Source organism: Gobius niger (genome assembly GCF_951799975.1).
Source record: "Gobius niger genome assembly, chromosome: 8".
NCBI lineage: Eukaryota > Metazoa > Chordata > Actinopteri > Gobiiformes > Gobiidae > Gobius > Gobius niger.
The window spans coordinates 9,584,932-9,598,834 of record NC_136859.1 but is presented as its reverse complement, the minus strand read 5'-3'; the positions used below and the strand labels follow the sequence as shown (position 1 = coordinate 9,598,834).

Below are 13,903 nucleotides of genomic sequence, written 5' to 3'. Positions count from 1 at the left end.
TCCACGGACTGAATCATACATGGCAGCTGCTTTAAGTTTTGAACGGCGCAGACAATGTATCTCACCCTTTCGCTAACTCTGACCACATGCATCGAGGCTTTGATTCTCTCCCCTCAGTTGGTCCGAACTGTGAAGTAACAACAAATCGCACAGACTTTTATTGCTTTGGTTGAGACGTTAAACGACGAAAACATCTGTAATTTGTGAAGATCCACAGTGGCATTGTGGAGGTTACCCTTTTTTCTAGCTTATCTGTGACCTTTAATTAAATCCTAAAACGATGATGTCTTACCGATGGCGTCTCCTTGTTCGTGTACCATACTGGCCAGGTCCTTCATGATCTGACTGACATCCAGCATGTCTCTCTGTGGAGAAAAAACAAATCCGGTTAGAATGTCTCTTTTAGACAAAGAGTTTATAAAGGCAGGAACAAGTCAAATATAATGGTTTTTTTTCAAAGTGAGATTAGTTTGAATAAGCAGTACACCCAGAAACCTGGTCTGCCCCACGCAGTCCGCCATATTGATATGATTTGGAGCACTGTGAAGTCAGAATCACTTTTGGAGCTTGTTTGAAATGAGATTCCTATCAGTGCTCCACAGATGTATTTGAGTTTGGACCAAATGGGATTTCAGAGTGCGTTTTGTGTCAGTGTGAATGCTGTGAAAAGAGCAGCACAGCCAGCATGACAGAGCACTGGGCACTGGGGCCGAAGCAGAGAGAGGCCACATTGTTACTGTTTAGGGCTGTTTGGTGGCAACAACAATACACAGACCCAACGGTGATTGTAACTATGAAAAAGAGTATTATGAGTCTGTAGTAAACACCGTTGTAGCAAGAGAGACCAGAGCTGGGTCGAGAGAAATACTTGAAAGATGAAAGATAATGAAGAGTTTTACACAAAAATAAGAGCAAAAACAGTCATTCAAATACAGCAATCAGCAAGAGCATTATATATTTCTATTGTGGTAAATGGTCAAAGGCAAGGCAAGGCAACTTTATTTATGCCGTGCATTTCGTACACAAAGCAACTCGATGCGCCAAAGGAATAATAAAAATCTGTTTTTTTTTTTTTTACTAATACACTAAACCGATTAAACCAACTGTAAGAAATACAAACATGAATGAATTGTGTTCGATATCATGAAGGATTGTCTCACTTATATGGACTTTAAGTGGAAGGAAAGGAAGAGTAAGTAGATGTCATAAAACTACTCTGAGAACAGACATTCATTATATAGAAAACTTAAGGTAATGTATCTGAATAAAAAAGAACAATCAAATGTAAAAAAAGAAAAAAGGATTATTCAACACATAGAAATGCAAGGAATCATGAAAGGAAGGCTATACTAACATGATGGTACACGATGGTAATATTCAACATTCAAATTGGTGGTCTGAAATTCTGTGTTTCCAAACCAGGCATATGTAGACAGCAGGGGATATTTGTACTTATCAGATTGAAAAGACAAAACTGAACAGTATTCACAAGTTTGGTATTTCTGAGAAGTAGTGGGGAAAGTATGACCAGACAAAAAAGGTATGAAAACAGGGAAAATGTATGCTCACCCTATTTTAATTTCATGTATCTATTTAATATGGACATAGCAATTACATTGGACGAACCAGATGCATTGTTTAAAGTGTTATAGCACCTGTCCATAGGGGGCTGTTAGGTCACAAAGATAAAACACATTTTTACCATGTTAATATGTAAAAAAAAAAAAAAAAAAAAAATCTGATTGAAAGGATTACATCTGCAGAAATAGTTATTATCAAAGAATGAGCTCATTCAAAAACTTGCAAACTTTATGGTGACCAGCTTCAAAATGCAGAACTGGCAATGTTTTTTTTTTGTGTGAAACAGGGCTGAAAATCATGTTATGTTCCTGGCAAAAATAGAAAATAAATCTCTGATCTACTGAACATTATGTTACAGCTACCATTAAAAACTGCATCACAGAAAACCTTACAGAAAATGCTCTGTCAACACACAGACTTTCGCCATATTCTATGCCGACAGGGTTTAGCGACTGCCTCCATTCATCGCATTTATGAAAATATTACATTGCTTGTCATTTACAATTATGCGTTACTTTCATATTTTCAACAAAAGAACGAGCTATTAGCTTATTCTGCTTTGCATAACTCCAGTCAAATGCTGCTCACATCCTCCGCGCTTTATGCAACTTCAATCAACAAAACTTCCCCCGCCTGAGCTGCCGAGTTAAAGGGGAAAAGCCGTTTAAATATTTTGTTCAATTATTTCAGCGGGGCCACAGAGCAAACGCGCGAGGCTACGGTTGACCGCGGCTAATTCTCCACCGCGCGCCGCTTTGAATCGGCTCCACTGTGTTTGGGCTCTGAGCGAAATGAAAGCTTATAAAACCTCTGTCTATCTGCTGCACACAGGTCCCCCACACTCTGTAATGGAGGTGTGCAGGCTTTCAGTGCTATTCTAATATGCGGATGGGAGGAAGAAAACAGGCAGAAGCAGGGGCTAAACCAGGACTAAAATCAGGTCCAAATAAAGATATAGTGAAGTCTTACCCAGGACTAAAACCAAGTCTAAACAAAGAGGTCTTAGCTAATTCTTAAAGGGGAGGCATTATGCAAAATTGTTTCAGTTACAATGATCTTCCTCATTAAAGGCTGGAGTTGTGTTTTAAGCCACTCGTAAATGCTTGAGTAATATTAGAGTAGTAAGTTTTAATCTTTCCCATAAGATACAGTGCCCTCCATAGGTTGTAGAGAAGAATAGACAGCTCCACCTCACTCCTCCCCCGTTTATGTTAATAACTACGTTCGAGTGGGAAATCATGGTGGATTTACAGACTCCTCCTACCCTGCCGGAGGAGCATGTTCCTAAAAAGGGCATACGGGCGGGATCTTTACTGTAGTTCGGTCGTAGCTGCGCCGTTAGCTCTAATGCTAATGGCCTGTCAATCAATGTCCGGCCCTCGTTAGTATACGAGATTTGTGAGATGTTCCTTATGAAAACCAGCCTGGTGTCTTTCATTGTAACTAACCCCCCCTCGTTATCACGAGGAGAAACGTCTAGCTGTACAAAGTTTAAGAAAATTAGAAACCAGGCTTGTTTTTAATGTATCTAAAGCGCAATGCTTCCTAATGGAAAACTAGCTTGTTTTGCCGCCCGTATATATGCAGGTATTACCGCAATGGAGGGCAATGGCAACACCCAGTGTCGTTGTCATGAAGCTCTGCTACAAGCGGCCGTTGGTGCCCTCCTGTTTACCCCAAGCTCCTCCTACAACTCTGCTTAGCCAGGATATACTTTCTTTACCTTCCGATCTCCATGCTGCATTCTAGGCAACTAATACCTAGTAAATTTTCAACCTCTAGGTAGGTGGAGCCCTGTGGAGGGTTGTTGCTGCTCAGCCCGCCTCACAGGGGACAGAGTTTCCTGCCTTTTGGGCCTTTTTTGGACCCTGCTCTGGAGGAGGAAATTGAGGTGCCATGGATTCTCTCTTCAATGGATTAAGTCTAATATGTCTATTGTTGTGTCTCTTCTCAGGCCTGAGTTCTGGAGCAAACCATTCCGGACCCCAGGCCTGTCCCGTTCAAATGGGGCTATTGAGTATGAACTAAAATCAGGATTAGCCAACTCTAAACCAGTACTTTACCAACTCAGAACTAAAACGGTTCTAAAAGAGCCCAGGAGTAAACCCAGTCCATACCTCTCATTTAACACAGTGACACTGGTCTAATTGCTGGACCAATGGACCTCAGCATTTCCACATTTCTATGTATGTACAGTCCTGAAAGTGTGCGAGTGTGTGTGCTGCTGCCTCTCCCACAGGGCCATCCATCACAGGTGGCGCCCATCGCCGTGGAAACTGGCAGCCGTCCTGGCACTTGGCAAAGAACACATCTGAATGGAGACCAAATGGCCCCTGGCACAGAACCCCCCTCCACGCTAAAGACTTTCTGCATTTGTCTGTGCGCCGCCCCGTCGATCAGCCGTAATGGAATAACACGTTTACTTTATCTGGCGAAACAGAGATCATTTCATCATAACGACGGAGCGGAGAGGAGCCAGGTCAGGAGCACGGACTCCACTAAAGTAAAAACAGCAAAACCAAAGAGAAAACCAGGACATCAGACTGAAGACTGGAGTGGGACATCCAGCTGCAGACCAAAACACTGCCCTTTCACACATTTTATGGGATTTGCATTCTGCTCATGTACCAATGCAGTGCTAGGATTGTACAAAGAGTGAGACTGGTCGCTGTCAATCTGAGTGGGATTTTTAAATGTTGGAATAAGACAACAAAAGGAAAGCCATGGCACAAACACATGAACCACATGGAGATAAAAGAAACAGTCGAAATTGTTTGCTTTGTGTCTTTTGGCAAATGTTTTTAGTCTAGATTTGAATTATTTTTAGTCCAGTTTTAGTTTGTTTGTGTCAATTTACATTTTTTTTGTTTTGACAACTTTTATTCATATTATTTTATTCAAGCATGTTGAATCATATTGCATTGCTTCATGGCACTGCTCCCACATAGACAAATGACCAGACCTGTTTTATGGTGGGAATTCAATTTGAATGGTGAGGCTCTTTTAAACCGTCATTAGACACGTAGATATTATAGCCTCTTCTTTCCATTTCATTCTTTTTATTTAGTTTTTAGTCTCATTGTCATCTGCAAAGGTATGACTTTGACTAATACTAAGACGGAATGTCCCCTAAGGACAAACAAGAATGATGTCACTTCATTCACTCGGAAGTGTTTGTTTCATTAGCAACTCCATGGAACTCACTCGAAGGCAAGGCAAAGTAAGGTTCCTCGACTTTGGGAAACAGCCACGTCAGCACAGTGGTTAGCGTCGCACTTCACAGCTAGAAAAGCTCCCTGAATGCTCTCCTCGTGTCTGCGTAGGTTTCTTCTGGGCACACCGGTTTCCTCTACCACTAAAACATGCACAATAGGTTAATCCTCCAGCCAGGTGTTTCCGACCATCAGCCTGGCTTCACATCTGGAGAGGGGTCCCCGAGTGCCGGCCTTAGCTGGCAGCTCACTGCTCCTACATGTCGCCCCAATGGCATTGAGGATGGGTCAAATGCAGAGAATGGATTTCCCTATAGGGATTAATAAAGTATACCTTTACCTTAACTACTAACTAGATGTTCAGTAACAAACTTAGGTCACTGTGCCCCTTGTGTGGCTGTAAAACACAATGAGACAACCAGCCCCTCTCCCTACTAGCAGACAGCGAGCGGTCCTCTGCAGGTATGTTTATTGTTTAATTGTATTTGTGTTTTTTGAAGAAGTGCTTCTGAAATGGGGATTCTCTGAATGATAAGAGAGAATTTGGGAAAACCGTTGGCTTATCACAGATATTTTACAAAGACATGCATTGATTTTCTCGACGCTCCCAGTGATCGGATGTCCAGTGCGGCAGAGTGTGTGTGGCAGCAGGTTGGCTGTAGGGGTGATAGGCTGTGATGGTCATTTGTCCATCTGTTAGTGTAGACCTGAGCAGGTGCAGCCAGTGCCCCTGTGGTTTAATGGAAAGATTGGCTCATTATGTTTTTTTATCCGCCAATTTAAACAGTTCACTGCCATCTGGCTACTGTCTGTATTGTAAACCGGAAGGTTATATGTGCAGTAATGTTACTCTGCAAATACACATGAGCGTCATTGGATATGTAATGTTTTGGGAAGAATAGGAAAAAAAAAGACAAATTGGAATGTTTATCGAGTTAGCGAGGACAAGCATTTTTTTTTGTTTCTTCTAATTTTTTTGTAGCGTTTTTCTGAAAGCTTTATGAATCCTGATTTGTCATCATTTTGATATGTTTCATTAGGGTTCATTGGGTTAGTCCTGAGGAAGACCTGAGGCCAGTCCAGTGATGAGTGAATCTATACCACATATCAATATACTGATGCTGTTACCATATTCAAAGGGTCAATCTTCAAGGCTAAATATGAAATAAAATCTTAAACTTCATCTTTATTACATCAAGTAATATATACATGTTGTACTTTCCTGCTAATTTTAACGGTTACATATACAGAAAATACTTGTCCTTACTTTTCCCTCAGTTCCAGTAAGCCACAGTGTAAGAGATTATGGCATCACTAATTCCCAAGTTTCAAATCATTTCAGGTTCCTGGTGTGCCTGCAGAGGGGGGTGCACCACAGCCTTTGGTGTCGGCCCCTTATAGCTGACCATCAGTATTATTTACTAACCTACTCTTTCCACAGATCAGCGCAAAGTAACTAAACCCAGTCCTTCTAACATCCCAGACAGGCCTGACACATCCTCCGAAAGTTCACATCCGTTGTCCTCACTGCACCCCGTCTCTCCCTGCCTCTGATTGTGTCAGACTGATGAAAAGAACAAACTTGTACAAATGAGAGCCTTCAAGTCGCTGTATACATTTCCACAAGACTCAAATGTCAGAGAGCGATGTGGACGCCTATGGCATTTGACACAAGACACAATCGTGGACAGCACAACGCAATTATAGACCAGGGACCAGGAAGACGAAAACAGAAAGAATAAGACTTGGGGAGAAATTTGATTGACAGACGATGCACACCCCTGACATTTAAAAAGACAAGATGCACCTGATGCAGAGTGATAGGGAGAGTAGGTGAAAAAATGGCAGATATCACATTTTTCACATTTAGCTGAAGTGATGGCTTAATTAAGAGTAAATGATTCTCTGCTTGATCCATAAAAAATCTGGTAAGCTCTGGCTTGGCTTTGCTGCCTAACAGAGTGTCGATCAGAGTCACGTATGTGGACAGGACCTGTGATTGGAGGACATTACAGCACACACCAGTGAACATCCAGGAGAAGAACTGAGAGTCAGCTGACAGTTTTAAGTAAGTTTTAAGTACCTGGGTGTTTACCTTAACAATAAACTGCTGGGCCCACAACACTAATGCCGTGTAAAAGAAGGGCCAGCGTCACCTCCACCTTCTGAGGACACTGAGGTCCTTCGGAGTGAGCAGGCCTCGGCTCAGGACTTTTTATGATTCTGTGGAAGCCTCTGCTCTCCACTACACTGACGTCTGCTGGGCCCGGCAGCACAGAAGGGCCTCTGTCCTGGGCTGCCCCTGGACTCTGGGGAGAAGGTGAGGGACAGGACGATGTTAGCCAAGCTCACATCAGTCATGGACAAAACCTCTCACCCACTGCACCAAACTGTAGAGGAGCGGAGCAGCTCCTTCAGAGGGGACTGTAGAGGAGCTGAGAGGCTCCTTCAGAGGGGACTGAGACACCATCAGAGCAGGTCCTTCATCCCCACTGCTGTCAGACAGTACAATTACTATTGTAAAGTAACTGCTGTAACAAGTGAAATTCTCCATCGTGAGGTTAATCAAGTTTTTTTCTTATCAAATTTAAAAATGTGTTGGCCAAAATGATTACCATAGTCATTACTTTTGTCGGTTTTAGAAATTCGCTCTACCAAGGCTCAACTGCAGCAGCATTAAAACCTAAAATAACCCTTTTGAGCCCCTCATGAAGCTACTGCAGGTGCCGTAAGTTGTGTGCCACTTTTCATTTGTTCCCCCTCCCTCTCGCTCCCTCCTTCATCACACCCCCCTCTCTTCCCTGTTGGAGAACACTTTGTGACAATTTTTAAAATCCCTCGCTCGGGGACTTTAGCTCAGCCGGAGTTAGACTGCTTGTCCATTTGATCATATTTGGCTCTTTCTTACAAGAGCAGCTGCACATTATTTACAAGACAGTCACTTGACGGGAGTTGTAGTTTAAACATAAGTGGCCATGCTTTGATATGTGGTCGCCTAGTTTAAGCTCTTGTATTTCATTTGGGATTTATATACTGAATTTAGCTTGATCACAGCAGATCAAGAAAATTTTACTCCTAGCTTTCTTTTCTTCACACAATAAGTATAAATTCTGTTGTTATAAATTACACATTGCATACATGTCACTGGAGTCAATTCAACAATTGCCATCATTGCACGTGAGTCTTTCTCCTGAGGGCAGGAGACAAAAAATAAAACAGTTTGCAGGATGCAACGGGCCACGTAAAAATCTTGAGACTTTTCCTTTTAAGTTAGTCTTCAAAGATTTCAGATAGACATGTCACCTCATGCCACATAATTCACGAAGCTGAGCGTGTAATCCTATTCAGCATCATTTTTTTCCCCCCCTCTGCAGTCTGGCTTCCGTACCAGACAGTGATCCCGAAAGTTAAGATGCTTTCCACTGCAGCTGATAAAAATGTAAATATTCCTTCACTCCCGCCCCTTTAATATAGTCTTCCTTTTGATTTGCTCAAGTATTGTTCATCCCTTTAAAGCCTGCTGAATTCTAAAATGAGAATAATATGAGTGTCCGCTTGCTGTACTTGCATGATGTTAATGATTGGTGGAGGCTGCGTCTGGCGTGTTTGTGTTCCTCCTCCTTTGTTTTTTCCCGTTTTCTGTTCCAGGTTATTTGTAGTCCACCAGTCCAGTAGACTTTCAGTCTCTTTTCTGTACATGTTTTCATTGTTTCTACTGATTAAGCCGACACGTGTTGTATCATCTGCAAATTCAAAAATGTTCACTCATGGACGATGTGAGATGCAGTCATGTGTGTAGAGTGAAAACAAGAGAGGCGAAAGCACGCACACCTGTGGGATCCCTGTACAGTCGGCTGCAACTTCCGATGAAGGCAGCAGCAGAACACTAAAACATTTTAAGGTAAATGCAAGCAGCACTATATAAAAATAAAGGTATGACTAAATATTATAATAAATATTTTTTTTTAAGAAGACGTAGCTAAATTAGGACAGTTTTTGTTGTGTAGGGCTGTTCTTCGTGTTGTTGCGATGAACTAGTAGTGTAATTATTACGCTATGCTAAGTGTGAATGTCACAGTTTAAACATACTTTAATTCAGACCTACTTCAGGTTACTTTAACTTGTTTTAGTCCTGAGAAACACTAGTTTCGGCCAGTTATTGTCAAAGCTGCATGTGGAACTCTTTACCATTAACTGTCAGCAAATAGTTTCAATTTAACTTGAAGAAATAGTTGAAACATGGTCCGATTTGTGGTCACTAGCACAAACCTGATAATCATGGTGTAAATAATGAATAAAGTGCTGTTGTTGAGGTGATCCTTCTGCCGGTACTTCGAGTTGGTGCCTGTGTATTTTATATTTTGTATGGACTTTAGTAAGAATGCATATTGCGCACTGTATAAACCTGCTGTCACTCTGCCTCTGCCCAGGGACTAATATATTGGCTATGATACATACAGATTGATACAAAATATACAGCAGTTCTAGTCAGTATTGAAAGTATCAGTCCTCTTTGTTTTTCTTCTCTCTCTCTTTCTCTGTTTTGCTGATCAAATTGCACTATTTTTCCCCTGTGCACTTTATTCAACTGGACAGCACCGAGTCATTAATATATATATACATAGTTTTTTAATATTATTATTTTTTTAATTATTGAATAGATCTTGTTTCTAAGGTGGTAGAGTCAAGAACTACTCTACTCCACACTGACGCTGTCATACAGAGCTGTGCAAACCCCACCGGCAACACATTCACACTGTCACATGTCAGTCAGTGAGTCTTCAGTGAATGGTCAGACATGGAGGTCTCTGGTGCGCCTGCAGAGGGGAGTGTAGCACAGCCTTTAATGTAAGCTCAAAGCTTGATATCAGCATTAAGACCCAATTATGCATGCAAGTCAGTCACGGGCAGCGAGCAGGTCTGATGGACACGGCGACCTCTCACAACACGACTGGGAGATTTAAGCCCTTTTACACTCCTTTTTTCTCTCTCAGGGACAGTTAAGACATAAATCCCCATGCTCCGCCACTTTGTTTGCCTATTTGCTGTCGTAAAAAGCATGGTGATGGCAATGGAGGACTTATTCAAGACATTTATCAAATATTTCTTTCTTTTTTTTTTACATTGTGCAATCCTACAGTCACCAGTCCACCAATCTTCTATTTTAATTTGTTTGTAACAGTTTACGATGCCTTTCTCTCCAAGAAGCCCTCATCAAACTGAAACCTGCCCACTCCAGCTAATACTGCCACACAATTCGTCCAAACAGCTCGCTGTGTGTCACCAAAACAAACACACATCACAATCCAATTTTCAATCCGGTTATAGGGACATTTGATCTTCCTCTAAATTCCAGCAGCGAGTGACGCCCCTTGGAGAGAATCAAGCGCAGTTCAGATCTAAGAACATACAGTATCATGGTTTAGATCACGGGCGCGTTTGATTCGGCAGGTATGTCGTCTGTCACGGGTGGAGACAGGAGCGCCTCAGCTGCGTCTGTCATGTCAGCCCCTCTCTGGCAGCCCGTCACCCGTTCCCCGGGCGCATTACTCATCACGCGCGCCACACTTGTCAGTTCTCCAGTGCCTTCTGTTTGGCGCCGCGTACGGCCAAATCCACAGACACATACACATACAGACAGGAGGCTGACTGGCGCTTACAATGTAGTCCAATGTCATCCAATCAAGACTAGAATATAGATTACCCAACATGCTGCCTCACATGAACTCACTCTTGTGTGGATTATGCCTGTTTGCAGACCCGGTTCAAGTTGAAGATTAGTACGGTATCCCAACAAACATAGGGGCCCCATAATTTTTTATTTATTTGGTTGGCTGATTGATACAGTTTAGGACAATGAAGTGTTTTATGATCATCATTCGTATTGTTTGTTCTCAACTGACATGGCAACATTTAACATTCAACATTATAAAAATGTTAAATGTTGTTTCTTCCCACATACTATTATTTTTTCAAGGGATTATGTGTTTATAAAGTGGCAGTCATGATCCAAACAACGCAGCTCTTCTTAATAGAAGCATGTAGGATTTTTAATGTTTTTCAGTTGATTAAATTTTAAAGAATTGCACCCCGTGTAAGGCATGTGACCCACTGGGTTTGCGTCCTACTTTTAGATCCCGACCCACCAGCTGACAAACACTGGCACCAAAGAGTGAGTAAGAAGTCTTGAACAAGACAATTATGCTTGGAGTATATCATGACATTCTGACAAACTCTAAGGCAAGGAAAGTAAAGAGCTCATTTAGATGTTATAGACTTTGATTCCTGTACCGACAATTTGAGAATTGTTTCTGTGGCACTTTTTAGATCTCATTCACATTTGGGAGTTTTATTATAATTATCCCTGCAGGGAAACAATCCGCTCTTGAATGTACCGCACAGTCACTACTGTATACTGTTAAAGCATCATATGCTGTGCAAATAACCAATGTGGATGTAGATATATTGTAAAATACTCAGAGCTCCACAGGCTATACAGTTCCTCCTGAGTCCTGTGTTTATCTGGCAAATCATTTTTGAAGAGTTTCATTGGTTTGGGTAAATCTAAGGATAGTTGGTTTCATATTTATATAGTCTGAAAGTGTTTTTGAAGTGAACGTGATGTTTGACTTGTCTGTTCTATCGGTTTTGGACACAAAATGACAATAGGACTCATAAGAGTGACAACGATTAACTAGTATAGTGAACACACTTTATCGGAGAAACAAAAAGGCGCATTTAAAGTTAAACTAAATTAATTACCTGGATTGTTTTTAAAATGTTTCAAGACAAACACAATTGCACTGTCAGCAAATGCTTTTCTGTTTTTTGCTGACAGCTGGTTTCTGTAATTATCTATTTTTCTTTATTTCTTTTTAAAGTGACTGGCAAACTCCGATCACTGTAGTGTTTTATTTACACAGATATGAACACCAAATGTGACTTTGCACTTTTTAATTGAGGAACTTAAACTTAATTAACCTCCTAATATGCAGGTAATGACTTGCGCTGAAGCAAAGGCAGGCTGTCAAACGGTTTGCAAACACTTCACGTATTTCATCTCACTGCTTTTATCTGCTCATATTAGCTCGGGAGAGATTGTACATAGCGCGAAGTAGATGGGATTCATGGTGCTGAAAATACATTTTGGAATAAAACTTTTTCAATGCATTAAAATTGTGTAACTATTCAGCAGTTTTGTTTCACAGTGAAGTGAGAATGTGATTACGTTATTTCAATGCGTAGTGAGATAATGAAGTGTTATTACTAAATGCGTTGCTACTAGCCTGATCACTAACTAATAGCAGAGTGGCACACATTTTAAATGAAATCATCCGGGCTTTCAGTGGGGCTGGTTTTCACCCTTTGAAGCATGTGTTTGTGAGTTAACACGTTGAGTGCCAACAATTCAGACCGTTTTTCGTGGTATTTGTAGCATCACAGCGTATTCTCTGTTGTAGCCATGGACACATGCTATAACTCATTTGGCTCGTTTGAAAGATGATACTCTAAGCTCTCCGTAGGTGAAAACTGTTTAAATCTACGTGCCTCGGTTCCTGAGAAATCCCAAGCTAAACACAGGCTATTTTTGATCAAAATCACATTTTTTTTTTTCTAGAAACTGAGATATCGCGTGTTTTATGAAACACCCTCATTTCACTCTCTTCATTAGGCTGTAATTGAAAACAGGGGCTTAAGAATATATAGAACATTGACTATTGAGAATTGCCGGAGCGTGAGTTGACTGCAACTGACCCATATATTCCGCAGTCTCCTCCCCGACGGCAAAACCTTGAAGAGATTGTGTGATGGGTGCGATCTGAAGCACAAGGTGTGGAGCTCATTGTTCTGGGAAGGAGATCCCCCTCTGCTCTCACTTCCTCCTCTCTCTCTAAGCGCCTCTGCTGCAGGACTGATGGGCGGGGCATTGAAAACACATGATGAACTAAGGAGAGGTGGTCATTTCTGTGATTAAATGCCAAGATAAAATGTTGTGACTTTCACAAGTTGTTGATTGTCATTTATTTCAGTTCTGTTCATCAAAGAGCTCCCAAAATCACACATAAGGTGTATTAGAGTGTCTAGTTTTGTAATTTTAAAAAACGCAATATTTACGTCATGCACATTTCTCGACCGACAGAAACATCTTCTATTAAATTAGAAGAATCCTATCGCACTGAAGCTTTACATCGTCGACTGGACTTGAAACGCCATCAACACAATCAACTCAGTCCAGTCAATGATTTAAAGCTTCACTACGACGACTGAGAGCCTGCACAACATATTACAATTAGCAGATACAACCATTAACTTTGCAATTTTGATTTCATTGCTAATATTTGCGTACCCCTAAATAAAACTTGGTGAGACATCATACTGCAACCACTATGTCACATCATTTTAAGAGGAAAAAGCTTTCACTGTTGTTTCCCGCTCTGCTTTATGCCGTTTCATGTATTGATTCAGCATACAAACAGAAAGAAAATGATCCTATTGATTTCACCAATGAGGTCCATTTGATCTATTCTCATAAAACTTGAAAACTTGAACTGACTCAGCCAACTTCTGGATGGTGCGTTAGTGTTGGTACAAGACGGATGGTATTAGACGGACAGGCTGCTGCTTCGATGCCCCAGCAATGACAGAACCTTTGCGGACGTGAACTCAATCTTCAAATTAATACCGGTCCTGGACTCATCTACAGCCTGTCTGTACGTGGGAGTAAAATATCTTCTTTAATATGGTTCTTTTCCAGACTTTTTTTTCTTTTTTTTTTCTTGGAACATTATGGTGCTCCTAATGCCCAGCTATACTCTTTTTGCAGTGCGTTATCAAAATAAAGCAGTTGGAACAGGAAGTAATGTAGTAAAGAATATATGTGTGGCTACCTTTAATCAAAGTAAAGCCACAACATCTCCAAACAGACGAGTGGATGATATCCTGCTCCCAGAAAAGGAACAATCCATTTCCGGGCCATGTAAAAGCACATTTGTCTTTATTTTTTGGCAATCTATCCACCAACCTTCCCGTGAGTCGCGACCTGTCTAACCTTCAGCACCAATGCCACCTTCAAGATACTGTATATCTCGCAGAACATTAAGAAAGTAAGA

General features: G+C 41.3%; 2 protein-coding genes across 2 annotated transcripts in view; one reads left to right on the top strand and one right to left on the bottom strand.

Moving 5' to 3' along the window:
* Positions 1 to 13,903, top strand: part of dedd1 (death effector domain-containing 1) — a 516,989-nt gene that overhangs the window by 377,273 nt on the left and 125,813 nt on the right. The gene's annotated exons all lie outside the window — the stretch shown is intronic.
* tsnare1 (T-SNARE Domain Containing 1) overlaps positions 1 to 13,903 on the bottom strand; it is a gene marked incomplete at its 3' end in the record, with an annotated part of 160,497 nt that overhangs the window by 33,616 nt on the left and 112,978 nt on the right. Inside the window, exon 9 of the mRNA XM_079561375.1 lies at positions 293 to 365. Within this exon, the coding sequence (XP_079417501.1) occupies positions 293 to 365 (73 nt within the window). The remainder of the gene's footprint in view (positions 1 to 292; positions 366 to 13,903) is intronic.